Source organism: Manis pentadactyla, chromosome 17 (genome assembly GCF_030020395.1).
Source record: "Manis pentadactyla isolate mManPen7 chromosome 17, mManPen7.hap1, whole genome shotgun sequence".
Classification (NCBI taxonomy): domain Eukaryota; kingdom Metazoa; phylum Chordata; class Mammalia; order Pholidota; family Manidae; genus Manis; species Manis pentadactyla.
In genome coordinates this window covers 14695464-14723160 of record NC_080035.1, presented here as the reverse complement: position 1 = coordinate 14723160, position 27697 = coordinate 14695464, and the positions used below count along the sequence as shown (strand labels likewise).

General features: G+C 43.6%; 1 protein-coding gene and 1 long non-coding RNA gene across 3 annotated transcripts; one reads left to right on the top strand and one right to left on the bottom strand.

Moving 5' to 3' along the window:
• Nucleotides 1–554: 554 nt before the first annotated feature.
• LOC130681436 (uncharacterized) lies at nt 555–7011 on the bottom strand. The gene is made up of 3 exons (XR_008994594.1): nt 6667–7011; nt 1590–1731; nt 555–795 (listed from the first exon to the last, which is right to left on the bottom strand). It is a non-coding gene; the product is annotated as an uncharacterized LOC130681436 (long non-coding RNA).
• Nucleotides 7012–13729: 6718 nt separating this feature from the next.
• RGCC (regulator of cell cycle) lies at nt 13730–26792 on the top strand. 2 transcript variants are annotated; one of them, XM_036932395.2, is made up of 5 exons: nt 13730–13886; nt 14348–14533; nt 23242–23349; nt 25076–25138; nt 26399–26792. In XM_036932395.2, exons 1-5 carry the CDS (start codon nt 13838–13840, stop codon nt 26404–26406), a joined length of 414 nt encoding a protein of 137 aa, XP_036788290.1. In that variant the 5' UTR covers nt 13730–13837; the 3' UTR covers nt 26407–26792. The 2 variants fall into 2 exon arrangements, with proteins under 2 accessions (XP_036788290.1, XP_057350424.1); XM_057494441.1 differs by lacking the exons at nt 13730–13886; nt 14348–14533 and adding an exon at nt 15525–16128.
• The last annotated feature ends 905 nt before the right edge of the window (nt 26793–27697 follow it).

Sequence of the window (27697 nt, the reverse complement as noted above, 5' to 3'; positions counted from 1 at the left end):
GTGCTGGGTAGCTGCACGCAGACAGGGCTTCTGATTCCTGCCCCTCCACTGTGGAGTTTAGCTCCGTGGTTGCTGTGGGCGTGGCCAGCCTCGGGCTGTTGCTCCAATATGTTGGAGCCACTACATAGGGGGAACAGGTGGGAGGCTGTTTATCGCCATGTGGGGCCTCCGAGCTGCGCTGCTGCCCAGGGGGTTAGGGCACCCGGAGTTCCCTGGTATTCCCAGCTGCTGGGCTACGTGTCCCAGGACACTTCCGTCTGGCTGTGGGGTCCCTGTCCCTTTAAGACTTTCAAAAAGCACTTGGTTTTCTTTGTCCCAGGGGTGCCGGCTGTGGGGACCTGCTCACAGGTTTTACTGTGCCATTTCCCTAATATCCAGTACACCATACACTGTGTGTCTGCGCTCTGGCACAGTTGGTTAGGGCTGGGTCTTTAGCAGTCCTGGGCTCCCTCTCCCTCCCCACTCCGACTCCTCTCCTCCTGCCGGGAGCTGGTGGGAAGGGCACTCGGGTCCCACGGGGCCGGGGCTTGTATCTTACCCCCTTCACCAGGCGCTGGGTTCTCGCAGGTGTAGATGTAGTCTGGCTGTTGTCCTGTGTCTTATGGTCTCTCTTTTAGGAGTAGTTGTATTTGTTGTATTTTCAAAATATATATGGTTTTGGGAGGAGATTTCTGCTGCTCTACTCACGCCGCCATCTTCTGAACTCCAGCTCATAGTAATTTATTTAAACATTTTTAATTCAAGAAAACTGCTCAAAATATTAATATTTCTGATGATTGGTCAGTAGGAGAATATCTGAAAGAAAGAAAAAGTAATATTGCCTTGAATTTTCTGCAGAAAGTTATACCCTAATTAGTATAATCTTGTACTGGTAATGTGAAAATACATACTAAAAAACTTAGAATTTTACATCGTTTTTGACCCAGCAATTTATGAGTTTATTTTATGAATATAAATCTCTGTATTTATTCTAAGGAAACAATCATGGATGACCCTATAGCTATGAGAATATTCATCAAAGTACCATCTATAAAAGTGAAAAAGTGAAAATAATCTAAATGTGAAAATGGGGAATTGATTAAATTGCAATTTATTCATATGCCCATTAAAATGATGAGAAACAATAATTGAACGCATGGAAACTCATCATATGGTTACAGACTATAAACAATATGTAAGGTAGGATACTAGTTAAAATGTAGACATAAATGTGTGCTAAAGAAAACAGGATGAAAAGATAAACACCAAAGCAGGAACAGGGAAAAGGCAGCACAAATCATTAGAGGACCACAGGACAGCCATGAGTGAAAGAGATGGCAAGTTTAGGAATGAAAACACAAACTCAAAAACAAACAAGCACTTGGGAAGATACTGGTTTGAAGGAATGAAAAATGTAAGTTTGAATCAACTCTCAAAAAGGAAAAGTAGTAACAATCTAGAATATGAAAAATACCCGGTACAAAACAGTAAAGCTGTTAACATTACAGCAAAATCGAAAGGCTTGGGTACTCTAAAAAGCATATTCAGTGAGAGTAAATAACATGAAAAATGTGTATTCGATTTAGAGCTCTCCATTTCAGAGCACCTACCTTGTGCCAAGGACTGTGGACATACCTCGTTTAATCTCCACAACCCTGGGATAAGTAATGATTGGAAAGGTCAAGTGGTCTGCTCAAGATCACACAGCTGCCACCAGGTGGAGCAGGAATTCTGAGCCAGGTCTGGGTATTGCTAATGCAGCATGGTAAGAAAGCAGAGGTTGGTAACAATGATTTTTAGTGATTTTGAACTTAAGCCCCAACAACAATGGAGGAAAAGGTCTACAAACTATGGTACATTGAGAATGCCTTATCAGTATCTCAAAAACAACATTGTGGCATTTTTCTGTAGTATGTGTGAAATATCATTAAGTGGAAAAAACAAACCTTGGGATGGCCTGTACACACTGGTCAGAGCTCTGCCATAGGGATATGCTGTGTTGACAAAGACAAGGCGAGTTTGTAATGATGTATACTGATGGTTATTGAGTATGGAAGAGGCTTTTGTACAAGCAAGGACCACTCCCTTCTATTATGCCTTATTTAATGTAATAGTATATTCTTCTTATAAATATTTTGAACAATTAGCATTCCTTTAATCATTAAAATTCACATTCCTTGAAATATTTACGTATGACTTCCACAACTAATTACAAAATTGAATTTTGACAAATTAAACTCCCCATGCACTTCAACATTGATGAAAAACTATCTTACCAAATTTTCCTAAACATGTGATTAAGCCACCAGTCCAATAGGCCAACTTCTCATACATGTTTTAAACACTTAAAGAACAGCTTATTCAACATACATTAACACGAAGATCATACCATAGGTACTCTTTCATGTGTAGCTTTCACTTAGATTTTTGAGATTCATCTATGTTGTAGAACGTAACAATACTTTGGTCTATTTTATTACTATGTAATATTCCACAGCATGGATGTACTGCCATTTGCTTATTCATTCACTTTTAATGGGCATTTGGGTGGCTTATGGTTTGGGTTATTTGACTAAAACTGCTAGCAGCATTCATGTGCTAGGCTCTGTGCAGTTATAGGCTTTTATTCTTATTCTGTTCTTAGCCTTACTTTTCTTCTTATCCCTCTCAAAGCTAATTACTTGAAGTTCCAGTAATTTGACCCAATTCTATTTCTGCTCTTTCCTAAAGTTGCAGTAATCTTAGCAGATTCTAAAGGTAAAAACAAAACAAGACAAAATTAGACTTTCTGTGTGGTCCGTGGATTGGTTCTTGGCTGAGACCTCTGTTTGGTTTTATAGTCCAGGATAATGCAAACCTGAGTCATTAGCTAAGTGTCTTTTATGCTTCATTAGCATCTTGTTGTATCAATGGGATTTTAAATTAATTTTAATTTTATTACTTACTCATAGATTTTAGTTTGTTGAAACTTGATTTTCTGCTTGGAAATACTGCTGGTTTCGGTTTCATATGGCCAACATCATCAAACTTATTTTCTTGCCATTATATTTACCTTGTTTCATATTTTAATTGAAAGCACATCCCTGCCTTATGAGTATCTCCTTATAATGAAATGTGTAGAGATTTTCTTTTAGGAGATGAGGGGCCAACTTAATTCTTTGGGCCATTTGGCTGGTTTATCCTCTTGGAACACAAGGATTTTGATTGGTTTTTGTTCAATTACTTTTGCTGAGTGAAGACTGGACTTTCTACTTTGTTATTAAGGGAATCACCTGGTACTGATTAATTTTTCCTGCTTTTGGTTCAATTCCTACCTTTCCTGAAGTCACTTCATTAACTTCTGGATTTTTTTTTTTTTTGGTGCCTGCTCATTGCTTATACAGGTTTGAAAAGAGCTATGCTTTATTTATAAACCAGCATGTATTTAAAAGGAGACACAAACAGCTATATAGATTAATAAATATAATTTTTTACAACTGCCTTTCTGTACAGTTTACATTTTTTCCTTTTGAGTATCATAATGAACTTACAGATACTCACAGACTTGCCCAGTTTAATTGAAATAATTTATACGAACGGTTCTCAAAGTGTGGTCTCTGGACCAGCACAGCAGCAGCTTCTCCTGGGAACCTGTTAGAGATGCAGGTTCTTGGGCCCCACTCCAGACCTACTGAATCAGATACACTGGGAGAGGAACCCAGCAGTGTGTGTTCTAACATCTGCAGGAGGTTCTGAGGCTCTCTCAGGTGTGGAAACCAGTGCCTCACACTGTGTATGAAGATGCTGATACTTAGGTTGTCATTACGTGGCTGGTGGGCACCCTCTCTGAGTTACTCTACAGAAACTCTTTTAAAAAAGCATCTTTGCTTTCTGGAAACAAATATTTCAGGTTTGAGGTGATTTTTTTTCCCCCTTCCCTAAGGCATTCAATCAGCTACTCTCCAAAGAGTCCTTTCTCCACCTTAGTGAAGTTGGAGGATGAATTCCTAGTGTTAGTGGTGTTCACGCATATCAGGGATGAGCCCAAGGACAGCCGTAGGTGTAACAGAAAAGCTCACTGTACTCACACCGATTTGCTTTCCCATTTAACTTGTTAAGTTACTGTATCCTATGTTACTTATAGTATGAGGTTTTATTGAACACTAAAATTTTTGCATACATTGGCAACGTACAGCTGACTTTCACTGTTTTTTTTTCATGAAAGAAACAAACCCTTAATTTTTGGGTTACCAAACCCTTAATTTTTAAAAAGCAATTAACTTAGACTACATTTCCTTCTGAAAAGGTCAGCCATTTGAAGAATATTTCAAACGGATGAAAGTATCATTTAGGGAGGGATAAGGACAGCTTGACGGCAAGTCCCCAGCTCTGAGTATGCAGGGGGTGCTCCTGCGGACTGTTGCTTCCACAGCCCTGGATACTCCTGTAGCTGGTCTGTTTTTAACTAGTGAAACATATCATTGCCATAGTCATATTTCATTGCAATTAGTATAGTCATCTCAAAGTTTTTTCTACCAGGAGATTCTGGTAAAGAATGCTTCTCAAAGGGAATTTTGCATTTTTTCTCTCTACTTCTCACTACACACACACACAATGCTGGTGGTGTATCAGCCTAGTTGTTGTGTTTGTTCATTTATTCATTCCAACTTATGTAAGCATCTGTGTTAGAAACACAGGGAAGAGTAATACCATTGGAATGTACAAAACAGTGTTATGAAAAATACAAGATGCAGAATCCACTGCTTTGTCCTCAAAAGGCCATGATTTACTGCTTCACATCTACAGTGATGTCCCCCTACCCCAACCCACATCAGATGGTCATTCAAAATCAACTCTGGTTAGTGGGGATGGGCAATGTGAGGGTGGAGGCAGGGGAGGACAAATAAAGATCAAATGAGGATTTGGCCCATTCTGAATAATTTTAGATATCTATGTATCTGTCTTCATTTTCTGCCTCTTCTAAAAGTGGTGGAAATAATCTCTTGCATTAACAGAATGTTAGTTTTATTGTATTCTAATAGTATTGGACTGTATATTTGAACCAGACGGTCTTTATCTGAGAAGATTTACCACTTGTAAAGTAATCAAGTGCAGGAGTCACCAAGGTAAGTCTTTCCAGACAGACTTACTAAGCTGATCGCCACATTAAGGAGTGTCAGAGAACTGTGAGAGCAGAAAAACGCTGCTGTAAATGAGACAGAGAGGAGATGGACTTATCCTCAGACAGGAAAGCCAGATTCAAATCTCCCTGAGAAATGACCCCAGGGGTGATCTTTGGAAACTCAGACTCTCTGTGGTTCAGCTTCTTGGTTCACTAGGACTGGCAAATATGTATTCTTCCTTAGTCTTAGACGATGCAGAGCTAAATGTATGAGACAAATTTGAGTTTCTGGAAGACAGTATAAAAGAAAGTTGTGTTATATAATTGTTTTTATTTGCTAATACATTTGTGGATAATTGATGCAGATGTTTTACATTTGTGGCACATTGAGAGTTTGTAAAGGGTTTTTACATGTGTCATCTTATTTAAATGTTCCCAAAGCTAAAGAAGTCAGACTGATTTTCTACATTACACATATGAGGAAATTGAGGCTCAGAAATGTTCCCTGCCACACAGCTAGTTTAATGGCAAGGCCTCTAGTTCACTGAGTACTCTTGCCAGGAACTAGTCGCATCTTTACTGTTCTTATGACTAATTAGAGGAATATGTGTGGTACTCATTCCTTCATTCAAATACAAACTAAATACATACCATGTGCTAGGCACTGGTGAAAAATTACCTCTGATATATTTCACAACTTGCAAAGCTGGTTTGGGTTGCAAAGAGAGTGCTAGCTCATTTCTAGCATTTGACGTACTTTTTTTCTCTGTGACACTAGGATGCTACATGGAGCTATGCTGTGGGTTTAAGTCCATGTTCCTCTGCTTCCTCATGGAGTTATGTCTGTTCCTTGAACCACTCTGAAATTCCTTCCTATAGTCAAGTTAGTTAAATGGTTGGTGAATGGGCTGTAGGCTGGGGGTGTGATGCCATGGGGAACAGCACTGCGGGGGAGAGCAGAGAAAACAGGACAGATCCAGATCTCTGGAGTGGACTTCTGGGCACAGCACCCAGATGGTGGCAACAGAAAGTTGTAGAACCTGACTGTAGGGAAACGCCTGTTTTGAAACTGTCTGAGACTTGCTATGGGCTGTTTGGTTTAAAATCACACTGAAGTGCTTATCTTTTCTTAGGAGTTGAAAGTTAAACACACACATACCCTGTGAACCAGTGTTTCTACTCTTAGGCATTTACTGAAGAGAAATAAAACATCCACCTATAGGTGTATACTAGCTTTTGTGGTAATAGCCCAAACTGGAAACAGACCAAATGTCGATCAACAGATGAATAAACAAATTGTGGTATATCCATACAATGGAATTTTATTTAGCAATAAAAAGGAGTGAGATATAGATACAACTCATGGAAGAATCTCAAAATAATTTCAGAAGGAGAGTACATACCATATTATTCCATTTATATAAAATTCTAGATAATGCAAAATAATCTATAGTGACAAAGCAGATGAGTGGTTGCCTAGGAATGGGGAGGGCACAGGTGGGGGCAAAGAGGAATTCCGGAGTGGCAGGAGGAAGCCTTTGGAGTGGTGGTTATGTTCACTATCTTGTGAACATGTCAAAACTTACCAAACTGTAAACTCTGAATTTGTGCGGTTTATTGTACGTCAATTATTCTGAGGTAAATCTGTAAGAAAAAAAACCACATTGAGGTATTTTTCTTTCTTTAAAAGTTCTCTTTTCTCTGCATGACTCCATATAATCAGATTTTTTTAAGTAGACTTTATTTTTTAGATCAGTTTTAGGTTCACAGCAACACTGAGTGGAAAGTACAGAGACTTTCCATCTACCTTCTGCCCCTACACACATGCACAACCTCCCCCAGTATTAACACCCCCAACTGGATGGTACATTTGTTATAACTGGTGAACCTACACATCTTAATCACCCAAAATCCATAGTTTTTACTGTGGTTCTTTCTTGGTGTTGTGCATTCTATGGGTTTGGACAAACATTTAATGGCATTTATCCACCACTATAGATCACACAGAGTATTATCAATGCCCTAAAAATGCTTTGTGCTCCACCTACTCATCCCTATATCTCCCCAACCCCTGGAAACCAATGATCTTTTTACTCCACAGTTCTACTTCCAATTTTCCAGAGTACTTAGAATCATACTGTGTTTCTATATGTGAACTGTATATACTTCTCAGATTGGCTTCTTTTGCTTAGTGAGATATACAGTTGTATATTTATTCTTCTGTGATTGGATATTTGGGTTATTACCAGTGTTTGGCTAGAATGAATAAAAATTCATTCTTACAGTCTTTTTTTCTTTTTCTTAGGTAAATATGTAGGAGGATTACTAGATCACAGGGTAATTGCATGTATGAGTTTTCATGTGTTTACTGGTCATTCACATGTCTTCTTTTGTGAGATGTGTGCTCAAATATTTTGCCCATATTTTGTTTTTACCAGGCTGTTTGTCTTTTTCTTATTAGTTTGTAAGTGGTTTTTCTATGCTCTAAATGTAAATCCTTTGTCAGATATATGTATTGCAATATTTTCTTCCAGTCTGTGGCTTACCTTTTTCTTTTTGTAATGGTGTCTTTGATGAACAAAAGTTTAAAATTTTGGTGAAGTCTGATTTCTCAATTTTCAAGAAAATGATTGGTGATAGGATTTTCTATCCTATCCTAAAAAATAGGATACAAATTTGTATCCTAAAAAAATCTTTCCCTATATCAAAGCTATGAGGATATTCTCCTGTTTCTTTCTGGAAACTTCATAATTTTAGATTTTATGTTTAGGTCTAATTTCAAATTAATTTTTGTGTAGGGTATATATAGGGTTATAGTACATTTCTTTCTGTACAGATATCTAGTTGTTCCAGCACCACTTATTGAAGAGACTTTTATTTCCTCACTGAGTTGAATTGTTACCTTTTTCATCAATCAATTAACCAAATATGTGTGTATCTATTTCTGGACTCTATTCTCTTCCATTGGTTATTTGCCAATCATTGGCCAATACCACACTGTTTTAATAATTGTAGTTTTATAGGATGTCTTGAAATCAGGTAGTGTAACTTTATTCTTCTTTAAGGTGATATCTACTGTGGGTCAATTTTGGGCTTATGTGACTGTTGTGGGTTGAATTGTGACTCTCAAAAAAGATATGTTCACCTAAGAATGCAGTTCCCCAGTCTCAAAAAGACATATGCACCCCTATATTTATCACAGCACTATTTACAATAGCCAAGAAATGGAAACAACCTAAGTGTCCATCAGTAGATGAATGGATAAAGAAGATGTGGCACATATACACAATGGAATATTACTCAGCCATAAGAAGAAAACAAATCCTACCATTTGCAACAACATGGATGGAGCTAGAGGGTATTATGCTCAGTGAAAAAGCCAGGTGGAGAAAGATAAGTACGAAATGATTTCACTCATCTGTGGAGCATAAGAACAAAGCAAAAACTAAAGGAACAAAACAGCAGCAGACTCACAGAACCCAAGAATGGACTAACAGTTGCCAAAGGGAAAGGGACTCGGTGGGGGTGGGGAAGGAAGGGAGAAGGGGAATAAGGGGCATTACAATTAGCACACATATTGCAGAGGGGGTGGGCATGGGGAAGGCAGTATAGCACAGAGAAGACAAGTAGTGACTCTCTAGCATCTTAATACACTGATGGACAGTGACTGTAATGGGGTATGTGGTGAGGACTAGATAATGGGGGGAATCTAGTAACCACAATGTTGCTCATGTGATTGTATATTAATGATACAAAAAAAAAAAGATATATTCAAGTCCTAACCCCTGGTACCTGTGAATGTGACCTTATTTGAAAATAAGGTCTTTGTAGATGTGATCTAGTTCAGATGAGTTCATGCTGAATTAGGGTGGCCCTTACTCTGATATGACTGGTATCCTTGTAAGAGGCTGAGGAGAGACACAGACAAAGACACACATTTGAAGACAGGCAGAAATTAGGTTGATACACCTAATAGCCAAGGAATGTCAAAGACTGCCAGGAAACCATCAGAGGGTAGGAGAGAGGCCTGGATCAGATTCTCCTTCACAGCCTTCAGAAGGAGTCACCCCCGCTACCTTGATTTGGACTTTCAGCCTCTAGAACTGTGAGAGGGTTAATTTCTGTTCTTTTAACCACCCAGTTGTGGTGCCTTTTTATGGCAGCCCTAGAAAACTAACAGTCACAACTAAACCTGCTTACTCAATGAGAAAATGAGCATCTCCAAAACTTGCAAGTACAGAATTAAGGGGTTCCTAGTGATATTTATATGAGGTATTGAGATTAGGCTCAATTGCAAGGGTCAGAAACCCCTCAAATAGTGGCTTACACAAGATGTACATTGGATTTTATTTTTCTCTCATGTAGGCAGTGGTATTCCAGGGTTAGTTGGTATGATGGCTCCATCACACCAGGGATTCAGGATTCTTCTTCTCACTGTCATCCTTAATACAGGGCTTCTATCTCATGGTGTGAAACCTAGCCTAATGTCTGGCTTCCAATCCATCAGGAAGAAACAAGAGCCAGTGTGCCTGCTCCCTTCCTTTCAGAATACATACTGGAGTTTTGTACAGGATGCTTCTGCCGATAGCCTGATGTCCAGACTTTAGTCATATGACCATTCCTACCGGCAAGGGAAGCTGGGGCATATAATCTTTATTTCAGGAATCTGCGGGTCTACCTATTTATTACTAAAGTAGAAAGAGGGGATCTGATATCAGGAAACAACTACAAGTTTCTTCCACAGGATGTCTGTAGAGGAATGTCACAAGCTTATAGGTGATTGGATATAAGAGACTTGAGGGGAAAAAAATCAGATCTGGAAATAAAGGTTTGAAAGTGTGTAAATGTTAGTTACAATCTTGAGGGGGGTGATAAGGCCTGGTGAGAGTATAGAGTGGGAAGAAAAGGTTAAGGAGAGTCCTGTAGGGAACCCCAGAGTTTAATTATACAGAAGGATTTGATATGGTTCTAAGAAGAAAAGGTGAGGTGTTTCAATGGTTATTCAGGACACATTTTAAGGATAGAGTGGTAAACAGTGGAAATGGGGGAAAGATGCTAATTAAGATAAAGAACTGTCTCTTTAAAATGTAAGAAGTTATGATTGTCCTGTCCCAAAATCATAAGCTACCCTGAGTCTTTTTTTTGGAAGGAGACTTGTGTGACTGAATGACTTCTGGAATCTGAAATGTGTGTAAATCCCAGTGTAAGGATGTTATGGTTAATTTGGATTCCAGGCTGATGAAGATACAGCTCTTCACCCCTTCCTCAGTGAAGCACAATATCCCACCTGAACAGCAGGGTTACTTGCTATCTTTGTCACTATGGTCAAGGGGCTTGGGACCATAGGAGGCCCTGGAATAGAGAGAATGGAACCCAGCTGGAAGGGTCATAGGACTAAAGGTTTAATCTTTGCCTTTTGTCTGGGAAGGAATCAACATGAACACAGAAGTAGATGCACACATGTGCACTGGGAGATAGATAAGAGCATGTTAACTGAAGTATTGCGTGTGATAGCTAAGACTGGGAACAGCCCAAGCATCCATCGTGTAGATTTATACAGAGAGAGCAGATAAATGACTTGTTATGTAATCGTTCAATGGAATTTATCTGCAGATAAAATGAACAAAGTATATCTGTGTGTATCAGCATATGCAAAAACAACGTTGAGTGAAAACAAAACATATTACAGCATTAAAGTAGTTATATAAATTTAAAAGCCACATAAAGCAATACTGCATCATTTTATGTGAACTTACAAATACAGGGTAGGCACAAAAATATGGGCTGGGTGGGTATTTCCCAAATTCATAGGAATGGATGTCTCTGGGGAGGAAGTTCCAATCCTGGAAAGGAGTGGAAAAGACAACCAAGGGGATTTCAACTTCATCCATATTGTTCTATTCTCTTATTAAGATTTATTTGAAGCATATGAAAGGGTGGCCAATTTAATTACTTATTAGGGAAATGTAAATTAAAGCACAGGAAGAAGAGGAAAAAGATTGCAGTCAGATACTGACCAGAGTGGCTAAAATTAACACATCTAACAGTATCACATGTTGACATAAATATGGAGCAACTGGAATTCTCATACACTACTGGGAGTATAGATTCATTCACCCACTTAGGAAAGCTGTTTGGCAGTATCTTTGAAAGCTATCCTGTGATTCTTATATTCCATGCCTAGATGTAATTCCACGAGAAGTGTGCTGAAAGAAATGCACAAGGCTGTTCCTAGAAGCTTTATTTATATTAACAAATGACTAGAGATATCAAACCAATGTGGTCATTCCACTTCTATATATCTATCCTGGAGACTCTTCATCATGACCACAGGTGCAAGAATACTCATTGCAGCACCGCTTGTAGCAACAGCAACGAAATAACAGCTCAGATGTTGTAAAGGCAGAAGGATGGATTAATACCACAACAGAAAACTCATGGACATTGTGTTAAGCAAAAGAAGCCAGATATAAAAGAATACATATAATATGTCTTTGTTTAAGGAGTTTTAGAATTGTTTAAAATTAAACCAATTTCAGGTGATAGAATTCAGAATAGGACTTACCATAGGGATTACTTACAGGTGCTAGTGCCTGGAGAATGGCACCTTCTGGGGTGAGAAAATGCTATATCTTGATCTGGATAGTAATTACACAGGTGTATACACATGGAAACATTTAACAAACTTCATACTTAAGATTTGCAGACTTGTTATGTGTAAGTTGCACCTCAAAAAATATCAGAAGCAAAAATAACAAAATGTTAACAGGTTAATTCTCAGTGGTGAGTTCCACAGAATGCTATTTAGCTAATTCTCTATATTCTCCTGTATATTAAAGTTATATTTATGATTAGGAAAGAGAAACAGAGCAGTAGTCCTCTAGAAACCAAAGTGCCACCGATTGTAGAGGAGGTGACACTCTGAGGTGGGGTCCCTTGCCCAGCCATCTCCCCAGTGCCTGGGTGAGCCCCCTTACAATGGGGTGCAGCTCTGCTGCTGGAGAGGAAGTGATCTGCATTGTCTTTCTCTCAGTGAAGTGACATGGCTACTAAAAAGTGGGGCTGTTTTGTAGGCTCTTTTGAAATCAGCTTGGCAGATTCTTTAGCTGTTAGGGACCCTGAGCCATCAGGCATGAGCTGGGCTGGGATGTTCACCCCCTCCTGCACCATAGTTCCCACCCAGGAGGGAGGAGACCTATGTTAGTGGGCAGCTCCTTGGCCTCAGATCCTAGATTGGTTGCTCCTCCATCAGCCCAGGTCATCACCAGAGAGTCAAAGAGCATGAGGGCAGGAAAGAGAGAAAAAAAATAATTTAAAAGGGAGATGGGAAAAAGAAGCAAAAAGAGGTAAAATGAAAGATGCATACGCCTTCCTTGTTGCTTCACTGTCCTGGTTGTCTGCTCCCTTATGGGAGCCTTTTCCTCCTGTCCATTCAGTTCTCCTCCACCTTGCATTATGGAGAAAGGGAGGATGTGCTGACACTCAAAGTGGTTCTGAAACTCGACAGACCCGTTTTTCCATCACTACCTGCTGGCAGGCTACTTAACCTCTCTGCCTCAGTGTCCTCACCTGGAAAACAGGCAGCAATTCCCCCTGTCAGGGTTTCTGTGCGGAGCTGGAAATGGTGCATGCCAAGACTGACCCAGGCAGCCCTTGATAACCTGGGTAAGAAGCCAGCCTTTCCTCTGAGCCAGTTTTGTGGGTCAGAGACCCTGGCAGCTTTGTCCAAAGAACTTTGTGCCATGATGGCTGTTGCGCACTTGCTCTGTGTCTGGTGCAATGAGGGACTGAATTTTTCACTTTATTCTATTCTAACTGCTTTACATTTAAATAGCCACGTGTGGCTAGCCGCTACAGCCTTGGGCAGCGCAGTGTGAGCTACTCACGGCCACGACGGTTCCCCGCCAGGCGGCTGGGCAGGGTGCCCCTTACTTCGCGTGGACACTCAGGGGCGCCGGTACGCGCTGCTTCTACGCAGTCATTTCTTTCCTCAACAAAAACCTGCAAATGCAGTCGGGGCTGGCGTCAGCGCCCAGCACCTTACGTCCCGGGCGCCGGGATGGCCGCAATTAAGGTTCGTAAACGCGCGGACTCCACGACGTCTGTCCCTGTGGCCCCCACCCTTTCCCCTCCATCCGCCCACAGTCCTCGGGGAGGTGGGGTGCGACGCCGGTCTGGGCCTCCCGCGGCTTTCCGCTGCCTTCTTCTCAGCCGCCCGGGAGGCTCGGCATTTCCATTTCACAGAGGAGGAAACCGAGGCGCCGGGAGATGAAGAGCACGCGCAAGGAAGCGGCGGGGCTCCGGGGCACCCGCAAACTCTTTGGGGCTCCGGTGACGCCAGAGACAAGTTGGTGTGGCGGGCGGTGAGGGCGCGCAGGGAAAGCGGCGAGTAAATACTTGGGGCTGTAAGCCGGGCTCCGGCACCGCCCCGTCACTGCGGTTCCCGGGCTGGCGCGTGGCGAGGGCGGCGCCCGGGCGACAGGGGCGCCCCCGGTGCGCGGCAGGGACAGACCCGGCGGCCGGGCCCCGCGGCCCCGCCCCGGCCCGCCTCCGCCCGCGGCTATAAGACGGCAGGGCTGGAGACGCGAGGCCAAGAGCGGGCGAGCGGGCGGCGCCGGAGGCGGCGGGACCGAGCGGGCGAGGGCGAGGCGTCCGCACGGCGGGAGCGCGGGCGGGACAGCGACCCGGAGAGCCCGGCCTCGACGGCGGCGTGTGACGGCGGCCGGGCGCAGCGCCCGCGGGAGCCCCCAGCCGCCCATGAAGCCTCCGGCCGCGCAGAGCAGCCCGGCGGCCGCCGCGGCCGCAGGTGAATGGGGGCCCCCTCGGTGCCCCGGCCCTGCCTGCCTCTGTCCCCCCCTCCCCCCGGCAGGACCCTGTCCCCGGGGGCTCAGCCCCGCTACCTGCGCCGGGCGACGCTCCCGCGCGCATCCTGACCCTGTTTGCCCCCCGCCGCCGGGGTCCACGCGCACCTGGGCAGCGGGCGTGGGGCCGAGGGCCGACAGCGCGCGGGCCGGATTGGCGCTGTGTGGGCTCGCTGGGTGGCCTCTGGCCTGCACGGCCCTCGGCGGAGGCTCAGCAATGCGACCTGTAAAGTGGGCGTGATAACAGCCCTTTGCGGGCGGTTGAGAGCACTGAAGGGTGACTGGAGGCAGTGGGCAGCGACAGCGTGGCTGTCACTTGGCACACCTCGGGCACGGGGCGCCGCGGCCCCCCAGCCCCGGCGGGACGCCCCGTCCGCAGCCCCTGAGCCCGCTCCCCCGCCCGCAGCCCCGGCCCTGGACTCGGCGGCGCCCGGGGACCTGACGGACGCGCTGTGCGAGTTCGACGCGGTGCTGGCCGACTTCGCGTCGCCCTTCCACGAGCGCCACTTCCACTACGAGGAGCACCTGGAGCGCATGAAGCGGCGGAGCAGCGCCAGCGTCAGCGACAGCAGCGGCTTCAGCGACTCGGAGAGTGAGTGTGACCGCAGCAGGGAAGGTGCCCGGAGCCCTGGGGACTCGGGTCCGCCGCCTACTGGGGGGAGTTCTGGGCTGACCGGAAGCGAGGGGAGGGGCCCAGCGGAGTAGCCCCGAAGCTGAGCCAAGGTCTGGGGCGCCCGCAGGGGTGAGGCCCGGGCGGAAGGCCCCCGGGGTTAGTCACGGGAAGGGGGCTTGGAAGGCAGGCGGGTCTCCCTGCCGCCGGAGGGCGTCGCAGGTGTCCCGAGGCCGGAGGGCTTAGGCAGCTCGCCCCCACTCAGCTGGGCAGGAGCCTGGGCCCACGCCAGGCCGTAACACAGTTCCCTCTCCTCCAGCCACTCCTTCCCCCTTTCCCCCCTCGCAGCAGTAATCTTTCTGAGGCTGTGGAGCAAGTGCCACAGGAATCGGGGTGGGAGGGTACACGGGAGGGCACTGCCCAACATTTTGGGGAACCAGGAAGGATTTCGTAAGCTGCTGTTCATGGGATTTTTAAAGTAATTTCTTGCACTTAGTTCTGGCCCAGAGCTCCCAGACTTGCTGTTCCACTGCATGCACTTCTGAAAGAATCCCTGGCGCTACTGAGTTCAAGTATTTTCTAAAATGTCTCTGGGCAGGCGGGCCCACACAGAGACTGTGCGGCTTCGACACTCCCTGCTCCCACCCTCTTGCCCGCCCCTCCCCAGCACACACACAGCCTGGAGGGGGAGCTAGAGAGCAGATGGGCACAGAGGACTTGGTTGGAAACTATTTGTAATGGAGACTAACCCAGGGTCTCTTTGTCCTAAACAACCTTTTAAGAAGAGAAGTAACTTTTTTTTCCAGAACTCAAATGGCCTATAAAGATTATGGCTGTCTGTTTAGCTGTCAAACAGCAAATTGGTGACTTTTCAATATGTCATTTTCAGTTTTCAAATCCTTATTACTTATTTTTCAAAGTGAGTTTTAAACTCTTCCCGGTTATTCTTGAGTCTTCACTTCCTAGGTAGGTCATAAGCCTGAATGTCACCCTCTTTGCTGCCCTTGACTCTGGAACTAAAAGCAATGGGCTTCCCTTGTGATTCTCTTTTTTTGAAAGTTGAAGCTCTTCCTTGTTACAGAGCAAAGATACAGTCCTAGACTTAAATATGAGCTGTCCTCCTAAAAAGGGGTAAAGGGCCCTTGACACCCTGTTTGGAATTTGAGTCAGAACCTTGACTTCCAGCTTGACTTTCCTTGGTAGCCCTGGCCAAGGCTTAGCTCTAATCGCAGCTTTTGAGGTGAATGGGAAAGGAACAGTGTGTTGTTAATTTTCTGTTTTGTATTTTTGGACTTTGTTGCTAATGACCAGACCACTTATTTTCAATGTCAAAGGGTAGTCTAAACATTTTTTAAATTTGTCTCAATATCTGTGGCCAAACTTAAACATGGTTCCTTCTACTGGGGAAGGGAGCAAGTTACATCAAGTACACATTCTCTCCCCCACAGCAAAGAAAGCTGGGGCAACCTGTCCTGTGCTGATGTACCGCAGAGAACAGCTCCTTTCTAAACCACAGCCATGTTTGGCTAGAATACGGTCTGAGCTCGCCCGTTCCTGGGTGACTGCAGCTCCTTCGGGTAGGATTTCATCTCTGGGATCTGTTTTCAGGGGCCTCAAAGAGAAAGCACCCAAAACACATTCTTCACAGTTTTGGGGGAGATACTTGGAATAGTCTGTAGTTTTTCTTAGGGTATGTGTGCATATATTGCTTTCTGCTCTTGTTGTTAACTGTTAAACCAATCCTTAGCTTGGTGGTTAGAGAAGTAATGTGGAGGGTATAAAGAAGGCTCAGATGACATTAATCTTTTCAATCAGCATGTAGTTTGCCCCCCACTAGACTGGTTAGAAATAGTCTTGATAGAAGTGGTGTGTATCTAAATAGTAATTTCTTAAGGAAGCACAATATGTGTATCTTAACTGCTACCAAGAATTGAGCACAGACATTTGTTATACTCAGCTGTCTATTTAATGCTTTCCTGTGGAAGAGGATGTTTGAGAGAGGTAGGTCCTACTGAAATTTACTCCACCAAAAGGGAGACATATCAGTATATTGATAATAAAAGCAGCTCACTCACCAAGCCTCTACTGTGGGCGGGGGGGGCGGTTACTATTATTATTTATGAGCTCTTATTACCAGCGATCTCTTTGCTGTCCTTCAGTGTGTTCTTGCACATGATCTCTACCACAGTGCTATAACATAGGCACTGTTATCTCCATTTTTCTGTCAAAATGGTGGAACCACCTGGGCTCATTCTCTAAGGCCTTGCTCACCTGCCTGGCTTGGTGGAGCCCAGGCTGAGCCCTGTCAGGGCCCTGGGTGATGAGTGGACCTCAGTTTCTTCAGCTGCAAAACTGAAAGGGTGCTATTTCGCAGTGTTGTTAGAAATACCCATTAAGCTCATAATTAGGAGGAAAATATTTGCTCTGTTTAATGCTTCCAGGAAAACACTAAAATGCATATATATGTACCATGCTATATATCACATAGGTCAGACACATTTGAGTGAGTGTGTCACATGAAAGTGTTGTGTATGGAGCTACAAACTGGTGGTGCCCTGATTTCCACTCTCCCTTTTACAGCTCTATCACTCTGAAGATGTGCCCACTTAACAAGACAGATCAAAACAGCATTCCTGGTTTTTAAAGAATCCTTCCTTTTCTCATTAAAAAAGAAATTTATGTTGCTTGCATCCAAAGGAGGAAAAAAGACATTCCTTGTTTCACCAAAGAAGCAAGTTACTTAGATACGAGAGAGGAACAGATATTAATATTGAAATACTGATTCCTGTTCTCACAGGGAGTCCTAAGACATGAAGGGGACCAATTTAATGATCCGGGATACCTTCCCATTAGGAGCAGCATTCGGTGTGGGGGTTGGCCCCAGTTGGCTTGAGTCTTTCCCTTAGACTTGGTTTCCGACAGGTGATCTCAGGCCCTGTAGTGGGAGTAGTTTTACCATTGTAGTAAAAGGGCAGTGCAGTTAGGAGCTTCCAGAATTGTAAACATCTCAGGTTTAAACTTATTTTAAATAATTATTTTCTGCTCAAAATAGAAATACCATTTGACCCAGGAATTCCACTTCTAGGAATTTACCCTAAGAATACAGCACTCCAGTTTGAAAAAGACAGATGCACCCCTATGTTTATCGCTGCACTATTTACAATAGCCAAGATATGGAAGCAACCTAAGTGTCCATCAGTAGATGAATGGATAAAGAAGATGTGGTACATATACACAATGGAATATTACTCAGCCATAAGAAAAAAACAAATCCTACCATTCGCAACAACATGGATGGAGCTAGAGGGTATTATGCTCAGTGAAATAAGCCAGGTGGAGAAAGACAAGTACCAAATGATTTCACTCATATGTGGAGTATAAGAACAAAAGAAAACTGAAGGAACAAAACAGCAGCAGAAGCACAGAACCCAAGAATGGACTAATAGTTACCAAAGGGATAGAGACTGGGGAGGATGGGTGGGAAGGGAGGGATAAGAGTGGGAAGAAAAGAAAGGGGGCATTACTATTAGCATGTATAGTGTTGGGGAGGCACAGGGAGGGCTGTGCAACACAGAGAAAACAAGTAGTAATTCTACAGCATCTTACTATGTTGAAGGACAGTGACTGTGCACTTGGTGACAAGTAGTGATTTTACAGCATCTTACTATGTTGATGGACAGTGACTGTGAACAGGGATGTGGGGGGGACTTGGTGAAGGGGGGAGCCTAGTAAACATAATGTCCTTCATGTAACTGTAGATTAATGATACCAAAATAAAATAAAATAAATAATAATGTATTATTTTCTCAGTATTTTCAAAACTGAGCTCACACCATGATTTCTCAATTGTGTGTTTAATGAAAGTTTAACTCATAATTACTGAATTTTCACCAACGTGTTGATCATTTACATCTCCACTGATTGATTTTGTAAGGAGTTTGTAATATTAACTTGAATTTTAAAAGGTGGTATGAACTTACATCTTTTTTTAAAATTAAGGTATCATTGATATACACTCTTATGAAGGTTTCACAAGAAAAACAATGTGATTATTACATTCACCCTTATTACTGACTCCCCCCCATACCCCATTGCAGTCACTGTCCTCGGTGTAGTAAGATGTGAACTTACATCTTTGCTGTGCTGGGGTTTCACATGCGTTTTTGTCCCTTTGATGGGGGAAATGTTTTGTTACTTAACAGAAAAGATCTGAAGTCTACTGTGCATGATAGGGCTATTACAATACTGTAGGACCATTTTAGGGAATGAGAAGCTGGTTTCTTTAACATGTGTAAGACTTAGAATGTCTGTGTATCTTCACCTGGACTCTCCCAGCAAGGCGCTGGTAGAGGGGACCTAATGGACCTGGTGCCAGCAGGACAGGTAGTATATTGGCTGATCGGGCAGGAGCTGCTAAGACTAGAACCTGAATTTGTTCTAGCCCTGGGAGAATGAAGAGTTAGGACCCCTCAGGCGGCTCTGGTACTGGGTCAGGAATTCCAGGTGGCTGACAGGTTTTGCTCTGACGGACACCTGCAGAGGCGTCCAGAGGGACGGAGCAGTCCCAGAAGGAAAGCTGTGGGAATTTAGATTTTGAGGAGATTCCCCCCTCCCCCCACATCATTCCGTGTGGCAAAAGGAAAGCAGGTCTAAAGTTTTCTTTTTCCCAGTTAATTACTATAGTTTGCTTGCCTTAAACAAGTGGGATTGTTCTATATTTACAGGAGCTCTGGGCAAGGCTCACTGTGGTTTTGCTTCCCTCTGGAGTACGTGGTGGTGCTAACCCTAAATTACCTTTCTCCCCACCCCCTACTAAAGAAGCATATCTGTCTTTTAAACAAGCCTCTGTTTTTGCAGCTGAATTTCTCAAGCTCGGTGCTCTTAAAATCAGATGTTTGTATATTTAATATGCTTAATTTCTCTTGATGGTGTCTTCAAAAAGTTGGTCCTAAATTGGAGGTTCCTGGCTTCAGCACACTAAGACTTGCCAACGACCTTTCTAATCTCAAAGGGGCTTTGAGATGCTTGTGAGATGGGGCTTTAGAGCTGATAAAGTCGATGTTGTAGAGCCCTAAATATCTAGTCTTGTCATCTGTCAAGGTTCCCCGAATCATCACTATTATGTGTCCCTTGAGCCCCTATTAGCAGCACCTGCTTTGGGGTGGGGCACTGATACATTAGTATGCTGTCAGCCACCGACACATTGCTGGGCTTTTATCAGACCGACTGGTTGTTATTTTGCAAGGACTAAAGTTCCAAGGGAGTGAAAGGACAGAAAGTCAGGCTCTGCGTGCTTTTTAATCCAGCACACCACCTAGCATGAGCTCTCATTCATTGTAGGGGCTTAGCAGAAGTCTGTGGAATGAAGCACATTTGGATAAAGGTTGGAGAAGACTAGAGTGTGCTTTACTCATGTTGGTGGTTTGTTCTAGGGCGCCTCTAAAGAGAAACTGCGCTTAGGAACTTTGCTACTATCTGAAGAAGAGGAGGAAGCCTGGGCTCAGAATCTTGATTCTTATCATTCTCTGTGGTGACCTTTCCTCTTCTGGAAATGTCGTCCTCCATTTAGCCAGAAGTTTGAGAATAAAATGATGAAAACCGTAGGTATCATACATGGAGCACATAGGTTACTATTCCGCTTCTGCAAAAGAAGCAATGAAGGCTCTGAGGCCACTTCTCCTGCGCGTCTCTGTGAGGCAGCTTCTCCTAGGTCCAAGGTAGCTTAGGGCTCTCGAGGGTGTCCTTTTCACCTTGTTCATGAATTACATGAATATTACCACAGGGTGGAACTCAGCTGTGGGCAGGGTTGGCTCTGGACGCTGAGGCGCTCATTTCCTCTTAATGGCTGAACATTTTGGAGCCTGAAGTCAGGTCTGGACCAGATGTGCACTGGAACTCATAGAAAGAGGAATTAAGGTGTGGCAGTGACATAATATGCGAGCTAATGTGTACTTGTGAGTGTGTGTATGTGTGCGTGGTTGAGGGGGGCGGGAGCATGGGGGGAGAGAGGGCAGGTGGGGAAGTGAGCATATGCTATGTTAACATGCCTCTGTGTGGTGTATGTGTGTTTGTATATATATATATATGTATAGATAGATAGATAGATAGATATTGTAACTAGTATTTTTTTCTCTCCATTGTGGGATTAACGTGTTTATTAGCAGTAAGAGGCAACTTTCAATTATTTTAATACTTGGGTTTACAACTGAATTTATCAGTCCAATAACAGTCAATTTGTCTATGTATTGTGAGTTTGGAAAAAATACTGGGATCAAAAAAGCATTTTTTGCAATGGCCTTTCTTTGCCTAGATTATTCCTTCCCTGAAAACCCAATGACATTTGGTCTACTTGCCTGTGAAGTAAAATTGTGTGTGTTTTCTACCTCCCAAAGGATGAGTATATGTGGATGTCAATTGCTGGAGAGTTGGGGCAGAATAGGGGTGCAGTCCACAGGCAGGGCATGGGCTGTGGTGCAGGCTGGAGTTGGGGGAGGTGTGGTGGTGAAACTGACTCTCCAGGGCCACCTGCTTCAGGGAGATAGAGACCAAAGGTGTGGCCGCCAGGATCTGGGCCCATGAGTCTTTGGGTTTGGCATTCTGTGCCGGTGATGGGGTGATGCTCTCAGCTCTCCTTTAGAGCCAGAAGGAATGTGCCAAAGACCTTGTATTCTTTCCTTCTGGCTCAGGAGTGTGGACACAGGTCTGCCTCCCCAGGGCCCTCTGTGGTTTTCCTGCTCTAAGTCTCACCTCATCTTTTCCTCACAAGTTTCTCAGTTTCTATTTGTGGAGATTCTCCTCCTTCTTCAGTGGTGGCAAACAGTGACACTCTGCTCTGGGTGTACAATAGACTGACCACTTCCTATATGTAGGGGAAAGGCTATCCCTTGGGAAAATCCAGACTGCTCTAGAGGTGGGCTTGGCTGACATGGCAAACAGGCAGAGGGGCTTCTCAATTTGGGTTCCACTGAGTACAAGTGTCCTGAGAAATCTTACGAGGGTACTACACAAAAAAGTGTCCCATGGTTAAGTGAGCTTGGGAAATAGGGCTAAGTGGGTTTCTCTATGACAAGACTTCTCGGGGGGACTTCTAAAGTGGGGATATACCATAGGAATCTCTAGAAATCCTTGGAGTTTCTCAAATTTAGTTAATTCTTCTTTCAAAGGACCAGTATTTTAGGGAATATATTTTTGAGGAAAGGTAAGCGTGAGGGTCAGTGTTTCGGATCTCTGTAGGTGTTCATCATTGAACTGAAAAACGATTGTGGTTCTTTTAGGTGACTTGAGCTAGAGCTCTGAAGGAAGGAAAGATTGTGAGGATTGGGCTGGGAAAAGTGGATGACGGGTGTGTAGGCCAGGAAGACAAGGTGGCACAGGGGCCTCCGGGTTGGAGGAGGGGGGCGGGAGGGAGCCAGGTGCCGTGTCAGAGCACTTGTAGCGGTCTTTTATATGAATTCTCTTGGGACCAGAAACCTCTGCTTCTGAAAACCCTTTTTATTCTGGCATATCCTTTGTAACTTAGTCATTCATTTTGAGTTAAGGGGAACAAAAAAAAGATATTTTTGCTCTCTCCTGAGCTGGAGGTAATTGGATAAAAGTGAGTGAGTGAATCCCAAAGAGAAGCGGGGCCCGGCCAGGCCTTCCTGGTTCAGCTGCCCCTTTTGCGCCTGAGCAGCCTCTCCAGAGCTCATCTGAGCCTCAGCCTGGGCTGGCTTGGTGTTTCGTTTTAACCAGGAAGACTGTTCCTTCTGACCTCAGAGGCCACATCCTGCTTCCACCGCCTGCTCTGCCTTTGAGATCTTTGAGTCAATGCTGCTCAACCAGCAGCTCCTTTCTTGTCACAGCCACATGGCTGGGCTCGCTGAGGTTTGGTTTCCTCCCCACTGACAGGCCTTAAAGAAATAGAATCACAGACCTTCAGAGCTGGAAGGACTTCAAGGATTATTTAGCCCATCTTCCCACGATATTGATGGGTAAGCTGAGGCCAGAGATGCTGTCTTGTGCAAGGGCACGCAAGTCCTTAGGAGCTTGAGCTGGTTCCCTTGGCGCCCAGTGCCGCCCTGCTCTGGAAGCTTGCCTGGCTCTCCCTCTGGTCTTTGGGGGCATGGCAACACAGGAAGCCATGGAGCCCCTTGAAGTGTCTGTAATGGACAACCTCCAGGAGAAAAAGTCTTTAAGTTGGGCCCTCTAGCTTATCCCCAGAGTGTAGGCTTCCAAGGAGACCATGATGAAGACTCTCTCTCGAGCACGCAGAGGAAGTCCTGGGACCCGACCTTTTCTTTCTATTTTAGGGGTTTAGGAGGGCAGAAGGGACATTTTTCAGGAAGGATGATTCCTTATGTCTAAAATCCCAAGCCAGGAGCCATCCACCAAGCACTGACTTAGCTGTCAGACAGACACCTAGGCAGTAGCTCCTCCTGTGTGTTGCAAAGGGGGCTGGTCTGGTCATGATGGTCCTATCACACCCCTCTTTTTTTAGGGGAGCAGGGGCCTTAGGTATGCCTGAGTGGAGACACACACTCACACACATACAGAGGCACACTCTCCTACCGCAAATCATTTTGGGGCATAAATATATAATCTGGAAATCAACTTATTTTCTTTACAACTGTGTTCTTGTTCGAGATAAGCTGTTGGCTATCAAGAGACTATAGACTGAAAACTTTCTAATGAGTTGTTTTCTCTCCTGAAAGGTGCAGAATCACTTTATAGGAATAGCTTCAGCTTCAGTGATGAAAAACTGAATTCTCCGACAGACTCCACTCCAGCTCTGCTCTCTCCCACGATCGCTCCTCGGAAAGGTGAGTTCAGAGGGACTGTGAGGGGTTTTTTGCTTCCTTATGCCTTTCTCCTTCTCAGTTTCGTCTGCTGTCACCCTTATTGCTAACCAGTCTTTCCCAAATGTGCAAAACAAATAGATGAGATTAGTATCTTAGTACAGTTCACTGAGAAGTGGAATTTGTTATTAGCATTTTGATCACTGTGGAAATGAAGTCAGGTAACTGGGGGGGCAGGAAGCCACATTCATAGGGAGAAAGAAACCCTGTAGACTCAAGACTCTACTTTCTTTGTGGTATAATCAAGACTGTGCCAACCAGACTGGTTGGATCTGGAAGCTAAAACTCAGCAGTTAGGCTTTGCAGAAAGTAGGATCCATTTGATTGCATCAACTATTTTCTTGATGCTTTCAGATGACCAATTTAGCGATTATGTGGGGAAATCATTATTTCACAAGCAATGATCTAACATGATTCAAAATAGCAGCTCCAGCCTGTTTCTCCTGTGATATTAATAGACCTAAACCAGTTTTAAAGATTCATGAGCAGCTTCTCATTTTTTGGAACTAGTATAGTGTCTCCAGCTAGAGAGCTGAATGTTCTGTTATTTTGGACAAATGCCCTTTTGAAAATAGAAAGAGTTTTTTCCCTTAAGAAACATTATACTTGCTGAAAATAGTTGCAGAATGCAATAAATATGGAACATAATTAAAAAGAAACACGAAGATTCTGTCACTTTTCTCACTCTGGCAGTTAGGCACAATTTCCCTCTTTTTCAAAAGAGCTATTTTTAAATTCTCCTCTCAACATAGCAATGTTAGCAGCCACTGGGGACTCTGCCATTGTCCAGCCCTCTGTCTATAATGGATCTATTGAATTCAGAGAGCCAGAGCAATCTAGAAAGTGGTTTAAAAGGTGCTCCGAATTGCTACCTGATCCTGCTTTTCGGTAGCAGTAGAAATTAAAGAGCGGAAAGAGCCCTATGACAAACTGACTTGAAAAGCTGAGAATAATGAGCTATATGCAGCCAGCAGGGGTTAATGAAAATAGGAAGTAGTGCATTTCAGAGAAGGCATGAACAATGAGCTCTGCAGGAAAATGTAGGTATACAGAAAAAGTATGTATCTCAGGGTATAGAGAGAACAGTCAGGATAAGGATTTCATACTTTGTGTTGGCACCTGGGTGGGATGAGGTTGTTCGGGACCCGGAAGCCTCAGGTCTTCTTGCCTGTACCATTTTGGTGAGGAACACTACCGGCTCACCATTCGTTGCCTGCTGTCGGGCCTCGGAGGGAGCAGTGTTTGATAGCACAACAAGAACGCATCAGAGGACAGGGTTAGCAGGACTTAACGGGCTCTGGGCGTCCATTCTGCACAGCAGCGCCGTGCTTGCTGAGTGTTTTTGACTGATAAATTAAAAACTCAAAACTTAATCTTCCTTCCCTGCTCCTCACTCTCCCTCATCAAACTTTAAGACAGTGAAGGGAGATTCCTCTTCCAGGTTGCTGGGGTGGGGCTAGGGGTGGGGGAGGGGATGACGAACTAAACTAGAATGAAACATTTAAACTTGTCTTCTGAATACATTTCTTAGTTGACTGTAAGTAAACATTGGAGCAGACACTTAGTTGATACAGGACACTCAATAAAATTTCTGGAGAGAGGTGCAAAATGGGCTCACATAATCCTGGGAAATATGGGAGTCATCTGTTGTCTTTGATATGGAAACCGGACTCCAACTCTTGTTTTTCAGCCAAACTAGGAGACACAAAAGAGCTAGAAGACTTTATTGCTGATCTTGACAGAACATTAGCAAGTGAGTACATGCCTGGTATTAAAAAAATCAAGCAGAAAACCAACTCTTCTGATAAAGTGCTCTAACGTTTACCAGCTTGCCCTGGGGGGTGCGGGAAGTTACACCATAAGGGTTTTTTAGGTTCAGAAACAGGACCCTAGTGGCTCAGAAAGAAATTCTGAGAATAAGCTTGGGTTAAAATAGATCATGTGCCTTCCCAAACAGTAAGAACAGGCACCAGCAAATACTGGCATTTTGTTTGGAAAATGGAGATTAAAGTAGTAGTTAGAACAAGGTTGGAGCTTTGCCATCATGGTGGCCTGCCGGGCTTTTCAGAGAAGTGAGCCAGTTGACCATACCAGCATTATGCTGACCAGCCAGAGGGTTCTGTCCCATGGTGGAGAAATTTTCCTAGGTTAGACCCAGGGGTTTGGTGAGGTCTGACTTCTAGAGGGTTGGGTCCCAACAGTGAGAATTGGTCTGGGGAGTCCTTGTAACCAAAAATCCATGCCAATTATTGAAAGACCTGGATTAAGTTAGGCAATGCCTTGTTTCCCATTTAGCAGTTACGCTGATGGTGCTGTTTGTTTTGTGTGCTGGGAACTGTAGATATCATATCCTAACTGCAGTGGGGGGTCTAGAAGAAGGTACCCTGGGAATCAGTCAACATACCCTTTTTCAAAAGGACAGGATTGCAAAACCAGAAGGACCAGCTATCCCTTCTGGGATAAAAATTTCAGCAACTCTATTCTTGGGGGGCCTTGTGCACTCCCAGAGCAGGCTTGGAGAATTATGTCCTAGCCTCTTAATTTTTCAATGAAAGAGTTGATTTTGCATAAGAAATATTTTTTGCTATACTCTGCAGGTAAAATCTGAAAAATTAAGTCCAGAGCTTGTTATTGAAAATAACTCTTCTTAATATTCTTTTAGACAGACTTAAATACTAGGTAGAAAGTTCTTGTGTGTTCTATGTTCACTTGAAGATTTTATTGCCCATTTTATTACATGCTCTGCCATCCTGCAGCAGGAGTCCAAAGCCTATTTTGACAGAGAATATTGTAATTGCAGCACAATTTGTATTTGACCCATATAACAAGCTTGTCTACTTCATGGAAGTCGTAGCTGGTTGTCCAGTCATACCAGTTGATCAAACATCCATTATGTAGGAAGCCTTCCATTAAGTTTGGTCCTTTGATACCTGTCTGAGATGGTATGATCAGGTTAAGCTTAAGAATTATAAACTTTTGTGAGTGGATAACCTTATCTGTCTCCTACTTACAGGTATGTGAAACAAGGAGAAGCTCTGGGTCCTTTCAACATAAGGGAAAAGCTTCAGAAAACTCTAAGCACCCAGTAAAATCGGCTGTAGAATTTGCTGCTGGAGGGGACAGAGATGAGAGCTCACCTACCACCAGGCTATTCTCAGGCTCATCCTAAAACCAGCCTTTGGGCTTAGCTCTGGGCAGTTTAGACAGTGAAACTGACTTTTTTACCTGCTTGCAGCATATTAGAACAACCCATGCCAATATTATACTTTCTCTTAAAACATAGCTTTCCTGTAATTTAAAGTGCTTTAATGAAATATTTGTAATTAATTATGTAAAGTTGGAAACAGTAATATGCTTTTCCCAGTATAATATATTTTTGTATGCAAATAAAATTTGAACTGGAGTCTGTATTCTGTTAGCTTCCATTTTTTCCCTCCTTATATCTTTCAAGATGTTTCCATTCAAATACTATTCTAATGGGAAATAACACACCTTTTGACTTCTAACAAGAACCTTTGGTGCTGCCAAATATGATTTTAAGAAAGTGTTGCTTTGAAACTCGTTCAGCACTCTAGAGGGAAATTTTGGCATATGATTAATGGGAAATTTTAATTTGAGGATTATGGTTTTAATGGAAGTTGGGTTTCTCTTTTACCTCTACTCTCCTCACATCTCAGCACCTTTTTAGTGCCATGGACTTTTTTCTTAAAGGAGACACCAGTTGTAGTAAAAAACCAGGACTTAAATATGAGGGAAGGTTGGGGCAGCCGGAGGACTTAATGAGGGTGTGCTTGTAAGATCTGGGTGTAAAGGAGGATTTGATGGTGCTGGCTTTGGCGCTCGTGTTCGGGTGGAATCAGTGGGGCAGGAGGGTCCAAACACAAGGCCTTCCATAAGGTGGACTTTGCATGTAGAAGCCAGTGACGCCTTCTCCCACCCACCTTTGTGGAGGATAGGGAGAGGCATAAAAACAGGACAGTTCATAATTTTCTTATCTATGCTTTTCTATCATTAAAACTTTAAAATAACTAGGCCTTACTTTGGTAATAGGAATTAAGTTATTTAAAAACTCCAATCCTTATGTCTCTATAGGACACAAAGCCAAAACATAACTGCTTATAATTATATTTATATCTTAAAAAGTAAACTATTATACTTGGCCTGGCTTTTTAAGGAACTGGAAAACTGAATTGTCTTTTCAAACCTTTCATTTTCCCCAAGTGTCTGGGAAAGGTTTGATTGACCCCAAATATTTTATTTCTTTATTGAGATATAATTCACATAATCTAACATTCATCCTTTTAAAGCTTCC

What these genes read in the sequence shown, in the direction of transcription:
- RGCC (XM_036932395.2), top strand. Translation starts at nt 13,838, where the DNA reads ATGAAGCCTCCGGCCGCGCAGAGCAGCCCGGCGGCCGCCGCGGCCGCA. An exon ending in GGCGGCCGCCGCGGCCGCAG is followed by an intron (nt 13,887 to 14,347) that starts GTGAATGGGGGC and finishes CCCCGCCCGCAG; the next exon opens with CCCCGGCCCTGGACTCGGCG. An exon ending in CACGATCGCTCCTCGGAAAG is followed by an intron (nt 23,350 to 25,075) that starts GTGAGTTCAGAG and finishes CTTGTTTTTCAG; the next exon opens with CCAAACTAGGAGACACAAAA.